This window comes from Rana temporaria, chromosome 5 (genome assembly GCF_905171775.1).
Source record: "Rana temporaria chromosome 5, aRanTem1.1, whole genome shotgun sequence".
NCBI lineage: Eukaryota > Metazoa > Chordata > Amphibia > Anura > Ranidae > Rana > Rana temporaria.
Window position 1 is genome coordinate 9,534,407 of NC_053493.1, and position 17,479 is coordinate 9,551,885.

General features: G+C 49.1%; 1 protein-coding gene and 3 non-coding genes across 5 annotated transcripts in view; all 4 read left to right on the forward strand.

The window, feature by feature from the left end:
- Window positions 1-381: 381 nt before the first annotated feature.
- Window positions 382-500, forward strand: LOC120942444. The gene has a single exon (XR_005750138.1). It is a non-coding gene; the product is annotated as a 5S ribosomal RNA (ribosomal RNA).
- Window positions 501-1,584: 1,084 nt separating this feature from the next.
- On the forward strand, window positions 1,585-1,703 carry LOC120941844. Its single transcript, XR_005749654.1, has one exon. It is a non-coding gene; the product is annotated as a 5S ribosomal RNA (ribosomal RNA).
- A 1,078-nt stretch (window positions 1,704-2,781) lies between these two features.
- On the forward strand, window positions 2,782-2,900 carry LOC120941948. The gene has a single exon (XR_005749755.1). It is a non-coding gene; the product is annotated as a 5S ribosomal RNA (ribosomal RNA).
- A 2,002-nt stretch (window positions 2,901-4,902) lies between these two features.
- NAPRT (nicotinate phosphoribosyltransferase) overlaps window positions 4,903-17,479 on the forward strand; it is a 71,124-nt gene continuing 58,547 nt past the window's right edge. Inside the window, exons 1-3 of one of the 2 annotated variants that reach the window (XM_040352153.1) lie at window positions 4,903-5,203; window positions 8,847-8,974; window positions 17,146-17,228. In XM_040352153.1, the coding sequence (XP_040208087.1) occupies window positions 5,011-5,203; window positions 8,847-8,974; window positions 17,146-17,228 (404 nt within the window). In that variant the 5' untranslated portion in view covers window positions 4,903-5,010. The remainder of the gene's footprint in view (window positions 5,204-8,846; window positions 8,975-17,145; window positions 17,229-17,479) is intronic. The other variant, XM_040352152.1, reaches the window with a different exon arrangement.

The following is a 17,479-nucleotide window of genomic DNA, read 5'->3' on the forward strand; positions in this document are numbered from 1 at the left end:
GGCACTAACAAGTGCAGGCATGAGGCCCCACGCCACGTGCACCCTGCTGCTGCTGCTCCTGTGGAGCAAAGCCCTGTGAGCAAAAAGTGTTAAAGTTAGGCCAGGGTAAGTGAGAAAGGAGCCTTTGAGGCCAGGCTGAGTATGTGTGTGCATGCGTGAGAAGGTGCAGGCAAGAAGAGGTTAAAGAAGGAGCAAAGCAGAAGGAGACAGAGAGGTAGAGGAGAGCGAGTGGAGAGACCATGACGGGGGTGTGGGGTGTGTATGTCTGCTGCGGTGCTTGTGAAAATAAGGCACACAGCTGATTGTAGTAAAGTCATGGGGAAAGGCGGAGCCAGGCTGCCGGTGACAAGTACAAGAGGCTTGAAAGTGAGAAGGAGCTCTGCCTACGGCCACACCACCCTGAATACGCCCGCTCTCGTCTGATCTCGGAAGCTAAGCAGGGTCGGGCCTGGTTAGTACTTGGATGGGAGACCGCCTGGGAATACCAGGTGCTGTAGGCTTTTTGCTTTTACACCACCAGGGGGCACTCTACTCCGTCACACTGTTTTTTACCCAAAACCTCAAGCAAAAAGCCCTCCTGCACACCTAGCTCCTACAAAATCAACACTCCAGCACCCCCCCCCCCCCCCCCAAACACACCTTTTCTTTTTTCACATACAACTTACCCTACGCTCATCGAAAAAGAAGCCAACGCCTGGCTTTAAGGAGGATCAAGCAGCACTTGCCGGAACGCCAATATCAACTACTACCTTGTACAGGTAGTCCCGGGCAGCCAATCAGTGGACTTTGGCTCAGGAGATCACCATCCTTCACGTTCAACCGTAATGCCCAAGACATCTTAGTAAAGTTGCGTCAAGTCTTCCAAGCCTGCCCTCAAGTCATTGAAAGGGGTGCATCATGCACGTTGCTCTCCTGGGGCCTATTCAAAAGAACTCGGGGCTGAGTAAGGCACATGTTGTGGGGGGTGTGAAGCAACGCTACAAGAAAAGGTCTACTGGGCAAGTCAAGCCCTTGCTTGACTGCAGCCAGTGGCGAATAATGGTACCTGCTATAGGTGAGGGGTCCTCCGGTAGCTGGGGTGGGGATGTTCTGACTCCCTCCCCGGCGGTTGGCTTCCAGTAGCTAGCAGAACGGAAGCCACAGGTTCCCGGAGATCCATGGGCTGAGCACCTGCTAGGAGAGCAAAGGCACTAACAAGTGCAGGCATGAGGCCCCACGCCACGTGCACCCTGCTGCTGCTGCTGCTGCTGCTCTCCTGTGGAGCAAAGCCCTGTGAGCAAAAAGTGTTAAAGTTAGGCCAGGGTAAGTGAGAAAGGAGCCTTTGAGGCCAGGCTGAGTATGTGTGTGCATGCGTGAGAAGGTGCAGGCAAGAAGAGGTTAAAGAAGGAGCAAAGCAGAAGGAGACAGAGAGGTAGAGGAGAGCGAGTGGAGAGACCATGACGGGGGGGGGGTGTGTGTGTGTGTGTGTGTGCTGCGGTGCTTGTGAAAATAAGGCACACAGCTGATTGTAGTAAAGTCATGGGGAAAGGCGGAGCCAGGCTGCCGGTGACAAGTACAAGAGGCTTGAAAGTGAGAAGGAGCTCTGCCTACGGCCACACCACCCTGAATACGCCCGCTCTCGTCTGATCTCGGAAGCTAAGCAGGGTCGGGCCTGGTTAGTACTTGGATGGGAGACCGCCTGGGAATACCAGGTGCTGTAGGCTTTTTGCTTTTACACCACCAGGGGGCACTCTACTCCGTCACACTGTTTTTTTACCCAAAACCTCAAGCAAAAAGCCCTCCTGCACACCTAGCTCCTACAAAATCAACACTCCAGCACCCCCCCCCCCCCCCAAACACACCTTTTCTTTTTTTCACATACAACTTACCCTACGCTCATCGAAAAAGAAGCCAACGCCTGGCTTTAAGGAGGATCAAGCAGCACTTGCCGGAACGCCAATATCAACTACTACCTTGTACAGGTAGTCCCGGGCAGCCAATCAGTGGACTTTGGCTCAGGAGATCACCATCCTTCACGTTCAACCGTAATGCCCAAGACATCTTAGTAAAGTTGCGTCAAGTCTTCCAAGCCTGCCCTCAAGTCATTGAAAGGGGTGCATCATGCACGTTGCTCTCCTGGCCTATTCAAAAGAACTCGGGGCTGAGTAAGGCACATGTTGTGGGGGGTGTGAAGCAACGCTACAAGAAAAGGTCTACTGGGCAAGTCAAGCCCTTGCTTGACTGCAGCCAGTGGCGAATAATGGTACCTGCTATAGGTGAGGGGTCCTCCGGTAGCTGGGGTGGGGATGTTCTGACTCCCTCCCCGGCGGTTGGCTTCCAGTAGCTAGCAGAACGGAAGCCACAGGTTCCCGGAGATCCATGGGCTGAGCACCTGCTAGGAGAGCAAAGGCACTAACAAGTGCAGGCATGAGGCCCCACGCCACGTGCACCCTGCTGCTGCTGCTGCTGCTGCTGTTGCTGCTCCTGTGGAGCAAAGCCCTGTGAGCAAAAAGTGTTAAAGTTAGGCCAGGGTAAGTGAGAAAGGAGCCTTTGAGGCCAGGCTGAGTATGTGTGTGCATGCGTGAGAAGGTGCAGGCAAGAAGAGGTTAAAGAAGGAGCAAAGCAGAAGGAGACAGAGAGGTAGAGGAGAGCGAGTGGAGAGACCATGACGGGGGTGGGGGTGTGTGTGTTGCGGTGCTTGTGAAAATAAGGCACACAGCTGATTGTAGTAAAGTCATGGGGAAAGGCGGAGCCAGGCTGCCGGTGACAAGTACAAGAGGCTTGAAAGTGAGAAGGAGCTCTGCCTACGGCCACACCACCCTGAATACGCCCGCTCTCGTCTGATCTCGGAAGCTAAGCAGGGTCGGGCCTGGTTAGTACTTGGATGGGAGACCGCCTGGGAATACCAGGTGCTGTAGGCTTTTTGCTTTTACACCACCAGGGGGCACTCTACTCCGTCACACTTTTTTTTACCCAAAACCTCAACCAAAAAGCCCTCCTGCACACCTAGCTCCTACAAAATCAACACTCCAGCCCCCCCCCCCCCCCAAACACACCTTTTCTTTTTTCACATACAACTTACCCTACGCTCATAGAAAAAGAAGCCAACGCCTGGCTTTAAGGAGGATCAAGCAGCACTTGCCGGAACGCCAATATCACCTACTACCTTGTACAGGTAGTCCCGGGCAGCCAATCAGTGGACTTTGGCTCAGGAGATCACCATCCTTCACGTTCAACCGTAATGCCCAAGACATCTTAGTAAAGTTGCGTCAAGTCTTCCAAGCCTGCCCTCAATGACTTGAGAGCAGGCTTAACCACTTCCAGACCTCCGCACGACGATGTACGTCCTTTTTTTTAAAGATGGATGTCTCGGTAACGGCAGCAGCTGCTGCCACAACCGAGGTATCGATCTTTAGTGTGCGCGATCTGGTACACGATAACGACGGTCTCCGGGACCGTTCGGCAGCTGAGCGGAGACGAGACTGAAGGAAAAAATCTCCTTCGCCCGTCCCCATAGCTTGGCTGGGCGAAGTGACGTCAAAACGTCAGTCCCGTCCAGCCTCTTAAAGCAACATTTTTTTTTTTGTCATTTGAAAAAGTTTCAATTTTTTTTGCCTTTTAGTCTAAATATGAGATTTGAGGTCTTTTTGACCCCAGATCTCATATTTAAGAGGACCTGTCATGCTTTTTTCTATTACAAGGGATGTTTACATTCCTTATAATAGGAATAAAAGTGATCAATTTTATTTTATTTTTTTTCAGTGTAAAAAGTAATAAAATAAATAAAAATAAATAAGAAAAAAAAAAAAAAAAATTTTTTTAAAGCGCCCCGTCCCGACGAGCTCGCGCGCAGAAGCAAACGCATACGCGAGTAGCGCCCGCATATGAAAAACGGTGTTCAAATCACACAAGTGAGGTATCGCCGCGATCGTTAGAGCGAGAGCAATAATTCTAGCCCTAGGCCTACTCTGTAGCTCAAAAAATGCAACCTCTAGAATTTTTTAAACATCGCCTATCGAGATTTTTAAGGGTAAAAGTTTGACGCCATGCCACGAGCGGGCGCAATTTTTAAGCGTGACATGTTGGTATCATTTTACTCAGCGTAACATTATCTTTCACAATATATAAAAAAATTGGGCCAAATTTATTGTTGTCTTATGTTTTAATTCAAAAAAGTGATTTTTATTTTTTTTTGTAAGACCGCTGCGCAAATACGGTGTTACAAAAAGTATTGGAATGACCACCATTTTATTCTCTAGGGTGTTAGAAAAAAATATATATAATGTTTGGGGGTTTTAAGTAATTTTCTAGCAGAAAAAAAATGTTTTAGTCTTGCAAACACCAAATCTGAAAAACACCTAAGGTCTGGAAGTGGTTAAAAAACAATGAAAGGAATTCATGGACAGCCCGCACACCAAAATGAACCTAAAAAGGTAGCCTTTATCGGTGTTAAAAAGGATAAAAAGCACTACAAAACACAGCACAGCAAGCAGCGGGGTAAAAAATCTGACGCGTTTCGCACAATCAGTGCTTAGTCATAGCTATGACTTCCTGTACAAGGTAGTAGATGATATTGGCGTCCTGCAAGTGCTGCTTGATCCTCCGAAAGCCAGGCGTTGCCCCTTATATTTCTATGAGCGTAGGGTAAGTTGGATGGGAAAAATGAAAAAGTGGGGAGTGGAGTGCTGATTTTGAAGGAGCTAGGTGTGCAGGAGGGCTTTTGGGTAAAAATGTGATGTAAAAAGAGGCATTGAGGACAGTGACCCCTGCTGGAAGAAAGGTGAAACCTCTTCAGCGCCTGGTATTCCCAGGCAGTCTGTGGAATTCTTAGAATACGGTGGGCGGGGCGCTGCTGGTAATGAAGGTGAAGTGGGCGGAGCTAGGTCTGCACATGGCGATAATGTATCGGACGGTCACGCTCATTCGCTGAGGTCACTCCGCCCCCCCCTCCTCGCTCGGACTACCTTTCCCAGCAGCCTCTGCGCCGGAAGTAGACTGTCTCCATTGGCCGCAGTGTTATGTTCTCCCAGCATGGAGCTCTCAATGCTGACCGACTTGTACCAGTTCACCATGGCGTACGGCTACTGGAGGAGCGGGCGGCACAGGGAGGCCGCGGAGTTCGAGCTCTTCTTCCGGGAGGCGCCGTTCCATGGGGAGTTTACTGTCTACTGCGGCCTGGAGGAGAGTCTCCATTACCTCAAGGACTTCGGCTTTTCCCGCTCAGGTAACCCCGCCCACCGCGAGGGAGGATTCCGCCCCACCTATGCCCTCACCTGGTGACCCCCGCCCTATTATTAAATAGTGACGTATTAGTCCGTGACTCCACCCACCTTTTTATATCTCGCCTACCTTGAGACTCCTCCCATTATGTAATGTTTCACTGTATACAATATAATAGAACGTTCTCCGATACTATTGTTGCTATTGTGTGGGTCGGAGTGTATTGGTGTGTCCTCCTGTTACATTGTTTTTTGTAACAATAAAGTTGATTGTATATTTGTATTGTGTATGGACAGCATTAGTATTTTTGACCCCTCCCACTGAATCTACCTTCAACCCCCCTCTTCTCATCTCCTCACCTGGTGACTCCACCCTTGCCCATCTTCTCACCTGATGACTCCTCCCTCACCCTTCTCCTCACCTGGTGACTCCTCCCTCACCCTTCTCCTCACCTGGTGACTCCTCCCTCACCCATCTCCTCACCTAGTGACACCTCCCTCACCCTTCTCCTCACCTGGTGACTCCTCCCTCACCCTTCTCCTCACCTGGTGACTCCTCCCTCACCCATCTCCTCACCTGGCGACTCCTCCCTCACCCATCTCCTCACCTAGTGACTCCTCCCTCACCCTTCTCCTCACCTGGTGACTCCTCCCTCACCCTTCTCCTCACCTGGCGACTCCTCACTCACCCATCCATCTTGCTTGGTGACTCCTCCCTCACCCTTCTCCTCACCTGGCGGCTCCTCACTCACCCATCCATCTTGCTTGGTGACTCCTCCCTCACCCTTCTCCTCACCTGGCGGCTCCTCACTCACCCATCCATCTTGCTTGGTGACTCCTCCCTCACCCTTCTCCTCACCTGGCGACTCCTCACTCACCCATCCATCTTGCTTGGTGACTCCTCCCTCACCCTTCTCCTCACCTGGTGAATCCTCCCTCACCCATCTCCTCACCTGGTGACTCCTTTCTCACCCATCCATCTCGCTTGGTGACTCCTCCCTCACCCTTCTCCTCACCTGGCGACTCCTCACCCATCCATCTTGCTTGGTGACTCCTCCCTCACCCTTCTCCTCACCTGGTGACTCCTCCCTCACCCATCCATCTCGCTTGGTGACTCCTCCCTCACCCTTCTCCTCAATTGGTGACTCACCCTTCTCCTCACATGGTGACTCCTCCCTCATCCACCCTTGCCCATTTTCTCACCTGGTGACTCCTCCCTCACCCTGCTCCTCACCTGATGACTCCTCACCCATCCATCTCGCTTGGTGACTCCTCCCTCACCCATCTCCTCACCTGGTGACTCCTCCCTCACCCATCCTTCTCGCTTGGTGACTCCTCCCTCAACCTTCTCCTCACCTGGTGACTCCTCCCTCACCCTTCTCCTCACCTGGTGACTCCTCCCTCACCCATTCATCTAGCTTGGTGACTCCTCCCTCACCCATCCTTCTCACCTGGTGACTCCTCCCTCACCCATCCTTCTCGCTTGGTGACTCCTCCCTCAACCTTCTCCTCACCTGGTGACTCCTCCCTCACCCTTCTCCTCACCTGGTGACTCCTCCCTCACCTATTCATCTCACTTGGTGACTCCTCCCTCACCCTTCTCCTCACCTGGTGACTCCTCCCTCACCCATTCATCTAGCTTGGTGACTCCTCCCTCACCCTTCTCCTCACCTGGTGACTCCTCCCTCATCCACCCTTGCCCACCTTCTCACCTGGTGACTCCTCCCTCACCCTTCTCCTCACCTGGTGACTCCTCCCTCATCCACCCTTGCCCACCTTCTCACCTGGTGACTCCTCCCTCACCCTTATCCTCACCTGATGACTCCTCACCTATCCATCTCGCTTGGTGACTCCTCCCTCACCCTTCTCCTCACCTTGTGACTCCTCCCTCACCCTTCTCCTCACCTGATGACTCCTCACCCATCCATCTCGCCTGGTGACTCCTCCCTCACCCATCTCCTCACCTGGTGACTCCTCCCTCACCCGGTGACTCCTCCCTCACACATCCATCTTGCTTGGTGACTCCTCCCTCACCCTTCTCCTTAATTGGTGACTCCTCCCTCACCCTTCTCCTCACCTGGTGACTTCTCCCTCATCCACCCTTGCCCATCTTCTCACCTGGTGACTCCTCCCTCACCCGACTCCTCCCCCATCCATCTCGCTTGGTGACTCCTCCCTCACCCATCTCCTCACCTGGTGACTCCTTCCTCACCCTTATCCTCACCTGATGACTCCTCACCCATCCATCTCGCTTGGTGACTCCTCCCTCACCTTGTGACTCCTCCCTCACCCTTCTCCTAACCTGATGACTCCTCACCCATCCATCTCGCTTGGTGAATCCTCCCTCACCCTTCTCCTCAATTGGTGACTCCTCCCTCACCCTTCTCCTCACTTGGTGACTCCTCCCTCATCCACCCTTGCCCTTCTCCTCACCTGGTGACTCCTCCCTCACCCTTCTCCTCACCTGGTGACTCCTCCCTCACCCATCCATCTCGCTTGGTAACTCCTCCCTCACCCTTCTCCTCAATTTTTAATTCTGCCCTCACCCTTCTCCTCACCTGGTGACTCCTCCCTCATCCACCCTTGCCCACCTTCTCACCTGGTGACTCCTCCCTCACCCTTATCCTCACCTGATGACTCCTCACCCATCCATCTCGCTTGGTGACTCCTCCCTCACCCTTCTCCTCAATTGGTGACTCCTCCCTCACCCTTCTCCTCACTTGGTGACTCCTCCCTCATCCACCCTTGCCCTTCTCCTCACCTGGTGACTCCTCCCTCACCCTTCTCCTCACCTGGTGACTCCTCCCTCACCCATCCATCTCGCTTGGTAACTCCTCCCTCACCCTTCTCCTCAATTTTTAATTCTGCCCTCACCCTTCTCCTCACCTGGTGACTCCTCCCTCATCCACCCTTGCCCACCTTCTCACCTGGTGACTCCTCCCTCACCCTTATCCTCACCTGATGACTCCTCACCCATCCATCTCGCTTGGTGACTCCTCCCTCACCCTTCTCCTCAATTGGTGACTCCTCCCTCACCCTTCTCCTTACCTGGTGACTCCTCCCTCACCCATCCATCTTGCTTGTTGATTTCTCCCTCGCACATCTCTTCACCTGGTGACTCCTCCCTCGCCCATCTTCTCTCCTGGTGACTCCTCCCTCGCCCATCTTCTCTCCAGGTGACTCCTCCCTCGCCCATCTTCTCTCCAGGTGACTCCTCCCTCACCCATCTTCTCTCCAGGTGACTCCTCCCTCGCACATCTCTTCACCTGTTGACTCCTCCCTCGCCCATCTCCTCACCTGTTGACTCCTCCCTTGCCCTGCTGACTATTTTCTCGCCCATCTCCTCACTTGGTGACTCCTCTCTCTCGCCCATCCATCTCGTCTGGTGACTCCTCCCTCATCCATCTTTCCACCTGGCGACTCCTCCATCATCTACCTTCTGTTCTCTTCGCCTAAAGACTCGTCCCTATTTTCCTGGCTGTTTCTGATTTGAGTCATTTTAGAATCCCTGAACTGGAGTGACCTCTGCTCCACTGTTAACTGGGATCTTCGGTACACATCTCTATTTCTGATCTCACCCAACCAGCCGTAGAAGTGCTGCAGGCAAGTGTGGGGGATGGTTCTAATTTCCTTTTCACCTCCTTCCAGATACGAAGTACCTGAAGTCAGTGATGCCCAGTACAGTGGAGGATGACTTCTTCCATTACCTGGAGACTGTAGACGCGGCAGAGGTGACGTTGACCTCATTCCCGGAGGGATCCGTTGTATTTCCTAGAGTAGGTATGGTTTGCAGGAAGCTTCTGGTTAGAGGAAAATCAAAGGACATGCAGGAGCTGTATCTGAAGGTGTTAGTCCATGCAGGGGCCATTTGTGAATGTTTTAGTCAATGCAGGAGCCATATCTGAAGGTCTTAGTTAGAGGTCGACCGATATATTGGACAATATTTGGCCTTTTTTTAAGAAATCGGCATCGACCAATTATTATGCAAATTCAGCCAATTACTGACCGCACCCTGCCCATCAACACACGAGTGTTCCTCCTCCCTTCCCCACACTCCATTGGCAGAGCGGCACTTGATGCTTGCCAGAGCCTCATCACCCAGGACAACTTGGACTGCCTCTTCATTACGGAAAGTTGGCTAACATTGGATTGTAACACCATTCTTGGAGAATTTGTCCCAGAGAATTATGGTATCATAACGGAAAATAGACAGGGGGAAAGAGGAGGAGGCCTGGCAGTGATATACAAGTCTCAGAAAAACAAATCAGCGCAATAAACACAAAATGACAAGCAGCTGGACACTAGGAGTCAAAATCAAAAAAATTCCTATGGTAAATATGCAAAAGGTAGTGCAGCGCTAATGACAAGTCCATAAAAGGTCATTCACGTGATCTTAAAGGTGACTGTATACAGATGATATGCGGGTGATGAGCGTGGAAAAGAAGTATGACACCTCCACCAATAGCTGAAATGGCCGCTCACCTCACAGGGTGGACCCTCTGTTAGATGGGGCCAAACACACTTTCCCATAGAGGTATAATCAAGGCAATGCTCCAACAGGAACCAGGCAATCGGATTAGTAGATGATACCAAGTATAGGATGGAGGCAAACATGTAAAGAAAGGTGGACAAACCATAGTGCTCTCCGCATAAACAGATATAAAATGTATTGGTATGAAAAGTAAAAACTCAGCGGATGAAGTCCTGCCCTAAGGGACGCAACGTTCGGTGGGGAAGGACGTGACGTCACCCGCAGCCATCCACAATTTGTTTTACCTCGCTGGCACTGGCCCAGTGCCTTTTGTTTGTGAGTTTTTACTTTTCATACCAATACATTTTATATCTGTTTATGCGGAGAGCACTATGGTTTGTCCTCCTTTCTTTACATGTTTGCCTCCATCCTATACTTGGTATCATTTACTAATCCGATTGCCTGGTTCCTGTTGGAGCATTGCCTGGATTATACCCCTACGGGAAAGTGTGTTTGACCCTATCTAACAGAGGGTCCACCATGTGAGGTGAGCGGCCATTTCAGCTATTGGTGGAGGTGTCATACGTCTTTTCCACGCTCATCACCCGCATGATATCTGTATACAGTCACCTTTAAGATCACGTGGATGACCTTTTATGGACTTGTCATTAGCGCTGCACTACCTTTTGCAGAAATACAAGTCTCACCTCGTGCTCAAAAAACCTGACCTACAGAGTTCATTGCCATTCATGGAAAACGCTTACTCTGCAATTACAAACAACACCCCAGGACACCATTCACATCTTGCTGTGCTACAGACCGCCAGGACCAAAGACGCATCTCCTCGCATCACTAACAGAATTTATCTCGATGTATACATTGAACACCAATCACCTCCTGCTACTCTGATGCCGCGTACACACCATCACTTTATGTGATGAAAAAAAATGACGTTTTTAAAAACGTCACTTTAATTGACCGTGTGTGGGGGAAAACGTCGTTTTATGTCTTGTAAAAAACGACCAAAAAAAATTGAAGCATGCTTTTTATGTGTCGTTTTTCAAAAGTGCACTTTTTACTTCACAGAAATTGACCGTGTGTAGCAAAAAACGTTGTTTTCTAAGACGTTTTTTCATCCACGCATGCCCAGAAGCTACTTATGAAGCGAGCTTCAATGGTAAAACGTGGTGGAACGTAACCTCACTTTGCAAGAACATTGTGAGAAAAACGATGGTGTGTAGGCAACTTCGTCTTTGAAAATTGAAGTTTCAAAAACTTAATTTTTTACTTCACAGAAAGTGTCCTTTTTTTTCATCACATAAAGTGATGGTGTGTATGCGGCATCAGACTTCAACCTCTGGGCTAACTCCCCACAGGACCCCATTGCGAAGGCCTGCATTGACCAATTAGAAGGACTAGGTCTGCAGCAACTGATAGGGGCACCCACGCATCTATCAGGTCACACCCTCGATCTTATCTTCAAACAGGATATAGACATTGGGGTGGATTCAAGAAGCAATTGCGCCTTTGTAACCATAGGTTACCCAGCGCAATTGCTTACTTGCCCCGGCGTAACGAGTGCTCCTGATTCAGGAACCTCGTTACGCCGACTGCAGCCTAAGATCTGCGCGGCATAAGGCTCCTATGCCCGCATATCTTAGGCTGCATTCTTGCGATGGCCGCTAGGTGGTGTTCCCGTTGTGCTCAGCGTATAGTATGCAAATTGCATACTAACACCGATTCACAACGTTGCGCGAGGCCTGCGTATGCAATTTACGTCGTTTACGTACAGCGGTTTTCGCGCAAGGCTGCCCCTGCTATTAGCAGGGGCAGCCCATGTTACGTATACCCGTCGTTCCCGCGTCGCGAAATTTGAATTTTACGTAGTTTGCGTAAGTGAATCGTGAATGGCGCTGGACGCCATTCACGTTCACTTTGAAGCAAATGACGTCCTTGCGAGGTCATTTGCCGCAATGCACGTCGTGAAAGTTTCCCGACGGAGCATGCGCTCTACGATCGGCGCGGGAACGCGCCTAATTTAAATGATTCCCGCCCCCTACGGGATCATTTAAATTACGCGCTCTTGCGCCGGTCATTTTGCCGGCGCGCCCGCGCAATTTACGGAGCTTCTGCTCCGTGAATCGAGGGCAGCGCAAAACAATTGAGGGGGCGCAGGGCAAAAACGTTGCCCTGCGCCTCCGCAAAAAAAAGTGCAATTATAACTGAATCCGGCCCATTAACATAATGGAGAATAGACCGTTATCCTGGACAGATCACCATGCAATCAACTTCAAAATAATCAACAATACCGTCCTCAAAAAACCGACAAACCCGTTAACATCACACTGGACAAGATCCCAGAAGAAACTCCATTCAGAGCTCTTCAAAACCACATTAGCAAATAAAATAACAACAATAAACCAAAATCGATCGTCAGTGGAAATACTCAATTCCATTAACAAAGTTTTACTACAGACTGCAGATGAAATCGCTCCGAAACGCAGAACGCTCATTCGAAAAAACAACTCCGGCTGGTTCAATGACGCTCTTTCACTATTGAAGCAAGAACGCAGAAGAGCGGAAGGCGCCTAGAGAAGAAACCCAACTACCGAAACTTACAAAATCTACAAATCAATTACGAAGAAATACAGTGCCTTGCGAAAGTATTCGGCCCCCTTGAACTTTGCGATCTTTTGCCACATTTCAGGCTTCAAACATAAAGATTATAAAACTGTAATTTTTTTTTGAAGAATCAACAAGTGGGACACAATCATGAAGTGGAACGAAATTTATTGGATATTTCAAACTTTTTTAACAAATAAAAAACTGAAAAATTATTCAGCCCCCTTGAGTTAATACTTTGTAGCGCCACCTTTTGCTGCGATTACAGCTGTAAGTCACTTGGGGTAAGTCTCTATCAGTTTTGCACATCGAGAGACTGAAATTTTTGCCCATTCCTCCTTCCAGCTCGAGCTTAGTGAGGTTGGATGGAGAGCGTTTGTGAACTGCAGTTTTCAGTTCTTTCCACAGATTCTCGATTGGATTCAGGTCTGGACTTTGACTTGACCATTCTAACATCTGGATATGTTTATTTGTGAACCATTCCATTATAGATTTTGCTTTATGTTTTGGATCATTGCCTTGTTGGAAGACAAATTTCCGTCCCAGTCTCAGGTCTTTTGCAGACTCCATAAGGTTTTCTTCCAGAATGGTCCTGTATTTGGCTCCATCCATCTTCCCATCAATTTTAATCATCTTCCCTGTCCCTGCTGAAGAAAATCAGGCCCAAACCATGATGCTGCCACCACCATGTTTGACAGTGGGGATGGTGTGTTCAGGGTGATGAGCTGTGTTGCTTTTACGCCAAACATAATGTTTTGCATTGTTGCCAAAAAGTTCAATTTTGGTTTCATCTGACCAGAGCACCTTCTTACACATGTTTGGTGTGTCTCCCAGGTGGCTTGTGGCAAACTTTAAACGACACTTTTTATGGATATCTTTAAGAAATTGCTTTCTTCTTGCCACTCTTCCATAAAGGCCAGATTTGTGCAGTATACAACCGATTGTTGTCCTATGGACAGAGTCTCCCACCTCAGCTGTAGATCTCTGCAGTTCATCCAGAGTGATCATGGGCCTCTTGGCTGCATCTCTGATCAGTCTTCTCCTTGTATGAGCTGAAAGTTTAGAGGGAGGGCCAGGTCTTCGTAGATTTGCAGTGGTCTGATACTCCTTCCATTTCAATATTATCGCTTGCACAGTGCTCCTTGGGATGTTGAAAGCTTGGGAAATCTTTTTGTATCCAAATCCGGCTTTAAACTTCTCCACAACAGTATCTCGGACCTGCCTGGTGTGTTCCTTGTTCTTCATGATGCTCTCTGCGCTTTAAACTGACCTCTGAGACTATCACAGTGCAGGTGCATTTATACGGAGACTTGATTACACACAGGTGCATTCTATTTATCATCATTAGTCATTTAGGTCAACATTGGATCATTCAGAGATCCTCACTGAACTTCTGGAGAGAGTTTGCTGCACTAAAGGAAAGGGGCTGAATAATTTTGCACGCCCAATTTTTCAGTTTTTTATTTGTTAAAAAAGTTTGAAATATCCAATAAATTTCGTTCCACTTCATGATTGTGTCCCACTTGTTGTTGATTCTTCCAAAAAAATTACAGTTTTATATCTTTATGTTTGAAGCCGGAAATGTGGCAAAAGGTCGCAAAGTTCAAGGGGGCCGAATACTTTCGCAAGGCACTATCATAAAGAAATCTCCAAAGCAAAAAAAGAACACTTCTCAATCATTCTCGCAAAAGCCCTGAACCGTCCCCGTGAGCTCTTCAATTTAGTCGCCCAAAACACGAACCCATCCTGCCTAGAGGCTCCGAATCATGATACTCAAGATTTTTGCAATGAATTATCGGATTTTTTCATTAACAAAATCAAAAATATCCGTGAAACAATTCAGCAAAATAAAACCACCAACCCCGTCCCTTCAAAACAAAAAGGTGACAATATTACAAATATACCTCAATATATAAAATTTAAACTCCAGCCCATTTCCATCGACACCACCAAAAATATCATCGGTAGCCTGCGGGACAGTACAGCGCCGAATGACATCATTCCCACAAAACCGCTGAAAGAATGTGCCGAGACATTGGCGCCAGCGGTCTCGCACCTCATAAACCAATCATTTAAGGAAGGCATGGTGCCGACCTCCCTAAAACAAGGCATAATAAAACCCATTTTAAAAAAACCTAATCTCGACGCAAAGAACCCAAGCCACCGTCGACCTATAACAGGTCTCAGCATTTTCTCCAAGGTCATGGAGAAAGTTGTAGTACAACAGCATTTAGACACCCATAAATTACTGGACCCGCTACAATCGGGTTTCCGGCCAGGTCATGGCACGGAAACAGCACTTCTCAAAATATGGGATGATGCTCTTGAAGCAGCAGACGAAAGAGAATCTTGTCTTCTGGAGTGCTAGACCTTAGTGCGGCGTTTGACACAGTAGATCAAAAAATCTTGCTGACTCGGCTTACAGAAGTGGCCAGAGTCGCAGACTCAGATCTACCCTGGTTCTCATCATTTCTGGAAAATCGATCCCAGATAGTGAAACTAGGACCTTTCACTTCAGAAGCGCGTACTCTGGCATGTGGAGTCCCTCAAGGGTCCCCCCTGTCGCCCGTGCTATTCAACATTTACCTTCGCCCACTCCTCAAAATTATCAGTAACCAGGATCTACTCTACCATTCTTACGCCGATGATACTCAGCTTTACTTTCGTATAAACAACAAAAAGGACCAACACCTCGGACTAGAAAAATCCCTCACTCTGATAGACAACTGGATGACGAAGAGTCACCTCAAACTCAATGGTTCAAAAACAGAACTCCTGGTCCATGCAAACACAAAGAGATTGGCCAGGACGACATGGTCGCCCCCGCCGATATTTGGACAGACCATCACCCCCAGCACCAAAGTCAAAAGTCTAGGCGTAATTTTTGACTCCGACATGACAATGGATGCTCAAATTGGGCCAGTAGTCAGCGGGTCTCACCATCTCCTGCGTCTACTAAGACTCGTGCCCTTCATCCAAAAAAAACACACCGCAGTAGTAGTAGGAACACTAATAAACTCCAAGCTCGATTATGTTAACTCCCTGTACTTAGGTCTCCCAAAATACCAGATTGGCCGTCTGCAAGTCGTCCAGAACACGACAGCCCGACTGGTAACAGGCAAAAAAACACTGGGAATCAATTTCCCCCACCCTGAGGTCCCTTCACTGGCTGCCCATTAAAGACCGAATCACATTCAAGGCCCTCTACCTGACGCACAAGTGTGTACAAGGCATCGCCCCCCAATATTTATGTGGGAAAATAAAATACCACAACCCCAATCGCGTTCTCCGATCAGCCAACCAAAATCGACTACAAATCCCCAAGGCGCGCTACAAGAGCAAAGGAGAACGAAGATTTGCAGTCCAAGGACCCCGACTGTGGAACTCATTTACGAACGGAAGAGAATCACCAGGCCTTCAGAAAAAAAACTCCAAGACCCACCTTTTCTGAAGTCTAAATGGAAGGAAAATAGATGCCAAGGGCCTTGAGGCGATTCAGTTCGCTTTTGTAGCGCTATATAAGTAATTCACTCACTCAGTGTGTGAAACTGATGTATGTAACTAAAAGCAGAGAGAGAGGAGCTGTCAGAATTCGGCATTGATGTTGGGGGTGGGCGAGACCCAGCGGCTATCAAACACCAGCCAATGGGATAGATCTCGGCGGGACACTACGTGTATGTGGCCCTGCCCCTTTCTTAAGCAGCCTAATCATTGGCTGGTGTTTGATAGCTGCAGTGTCCCGTCCACCCCCGTTGTCACCGATTAATTCTGACAGCTCATCTCTCTCTCCCCCCCCCCAGTGTAAAACCTGCCAGTGTCAATCACTGCCACATGGCAAAAAAAAAAAAAATCGTCTTAAAATATCGTCCGCCCTGATTTCTAAAAACCCATATCGGTTGACCTCTAGTCTTAGTCCATGTAGGGGCCATATCTGAAGGTCTTAGTCAATGGGGGGGGGGCATATCTGAAGGTCTTAGTTCATGGAGGGGCCATATCTGAAGGTCTTAGTCCATGGAGGGGCCATATCTGAAGGTCTTAGTCAATGGGGAGGGCGCCATATCTGAAGGTCTTAGTCAATGGAGGGGCCATATCTGAAGGTCTTAGTCCATGGAGGGGCCATATCTGAAGGTCTTAGTCCATGGAGGGGCCATATCTGAAGGTCTTAGTCCATGGAGGGGCCATATCTGAAGGTCTTAGTTCCATGGAGGGGCCATATCTGAAGGTCTTAGTTCCATGGAGGGGCCATATCTGAAGGTCTTAGTCCATGGAGGGGCCATATCTGAAGGTCTTAGTTCATGGAGGGGCCATATCTGAAGGTCTTAGTCCATGGAGGGGCCATATCTGAAGGTCTTAGTCAATGGGGAGGGCGCCATATCTGAAGGTCTTAGTCAATGGAGGGGCCATATCTGAAGGTCTTAGTCCATGGAGGGGCCATATCTGAAGGTCTTAGTCCATGGAGGGGCCATATCTGAAGGTCTTAGTCCATGGAGGGGCCATATCTGAAGGTCTTTGTCCATGGAGGGGCCATATCTGAAGGTCTTTGTCCATGGAGGGGCCATATCTGAAGGTCTTAGTCCACGGAGGGGCCATATCTGAAGGTCTTAGTCCATGGAGGGGCCATAGTTGAAGGTCTATGTAGGGGCCATACCTGAAGGTCTCAGTCCACACAGGGGTCATACCTCAAGGTTTATGCCCCTGCTGGGGCCCTACTGGCAGGGTTTCTGCTAGGTGCCTGTAGTTTTATATTTGTGTGGTGGTGGGGTCTTCTTCTTCTTTCTTCTTCCCTTTCTCCTACATACTTTCAAACCAATAGACACCCGTGTTTACAAAGGCATTTTTTTTTGTATCTGGTAGGAGCCACTGATGAAGGTGAGGGGTCCTCTCCTGGTGGTTCAGCTGCTGGAGACCACGCTGCTCTGCTTGGTGAATTATGCCAGGTAGGTACCACATCGCTCCAGGGTTTGCTGCAATGGGTTCTGGAGTCGGTTCCCACCAGAACACTGTGTGCTCTTTACTCAAGTATGTCTGCGTTTCCTCTGGGCATTTGCGTTTTGGATTCCTTCCCAACACCCAAGAGCAGACTTGTGGATAAAAAGGGAAAATAGAACGGGTATCGGTTCAACTTGTGTTGATGGTAAAGGGAAGAAAAATCAGTGAGAACCAACTATTATGCTTTTATTGTTGTCTG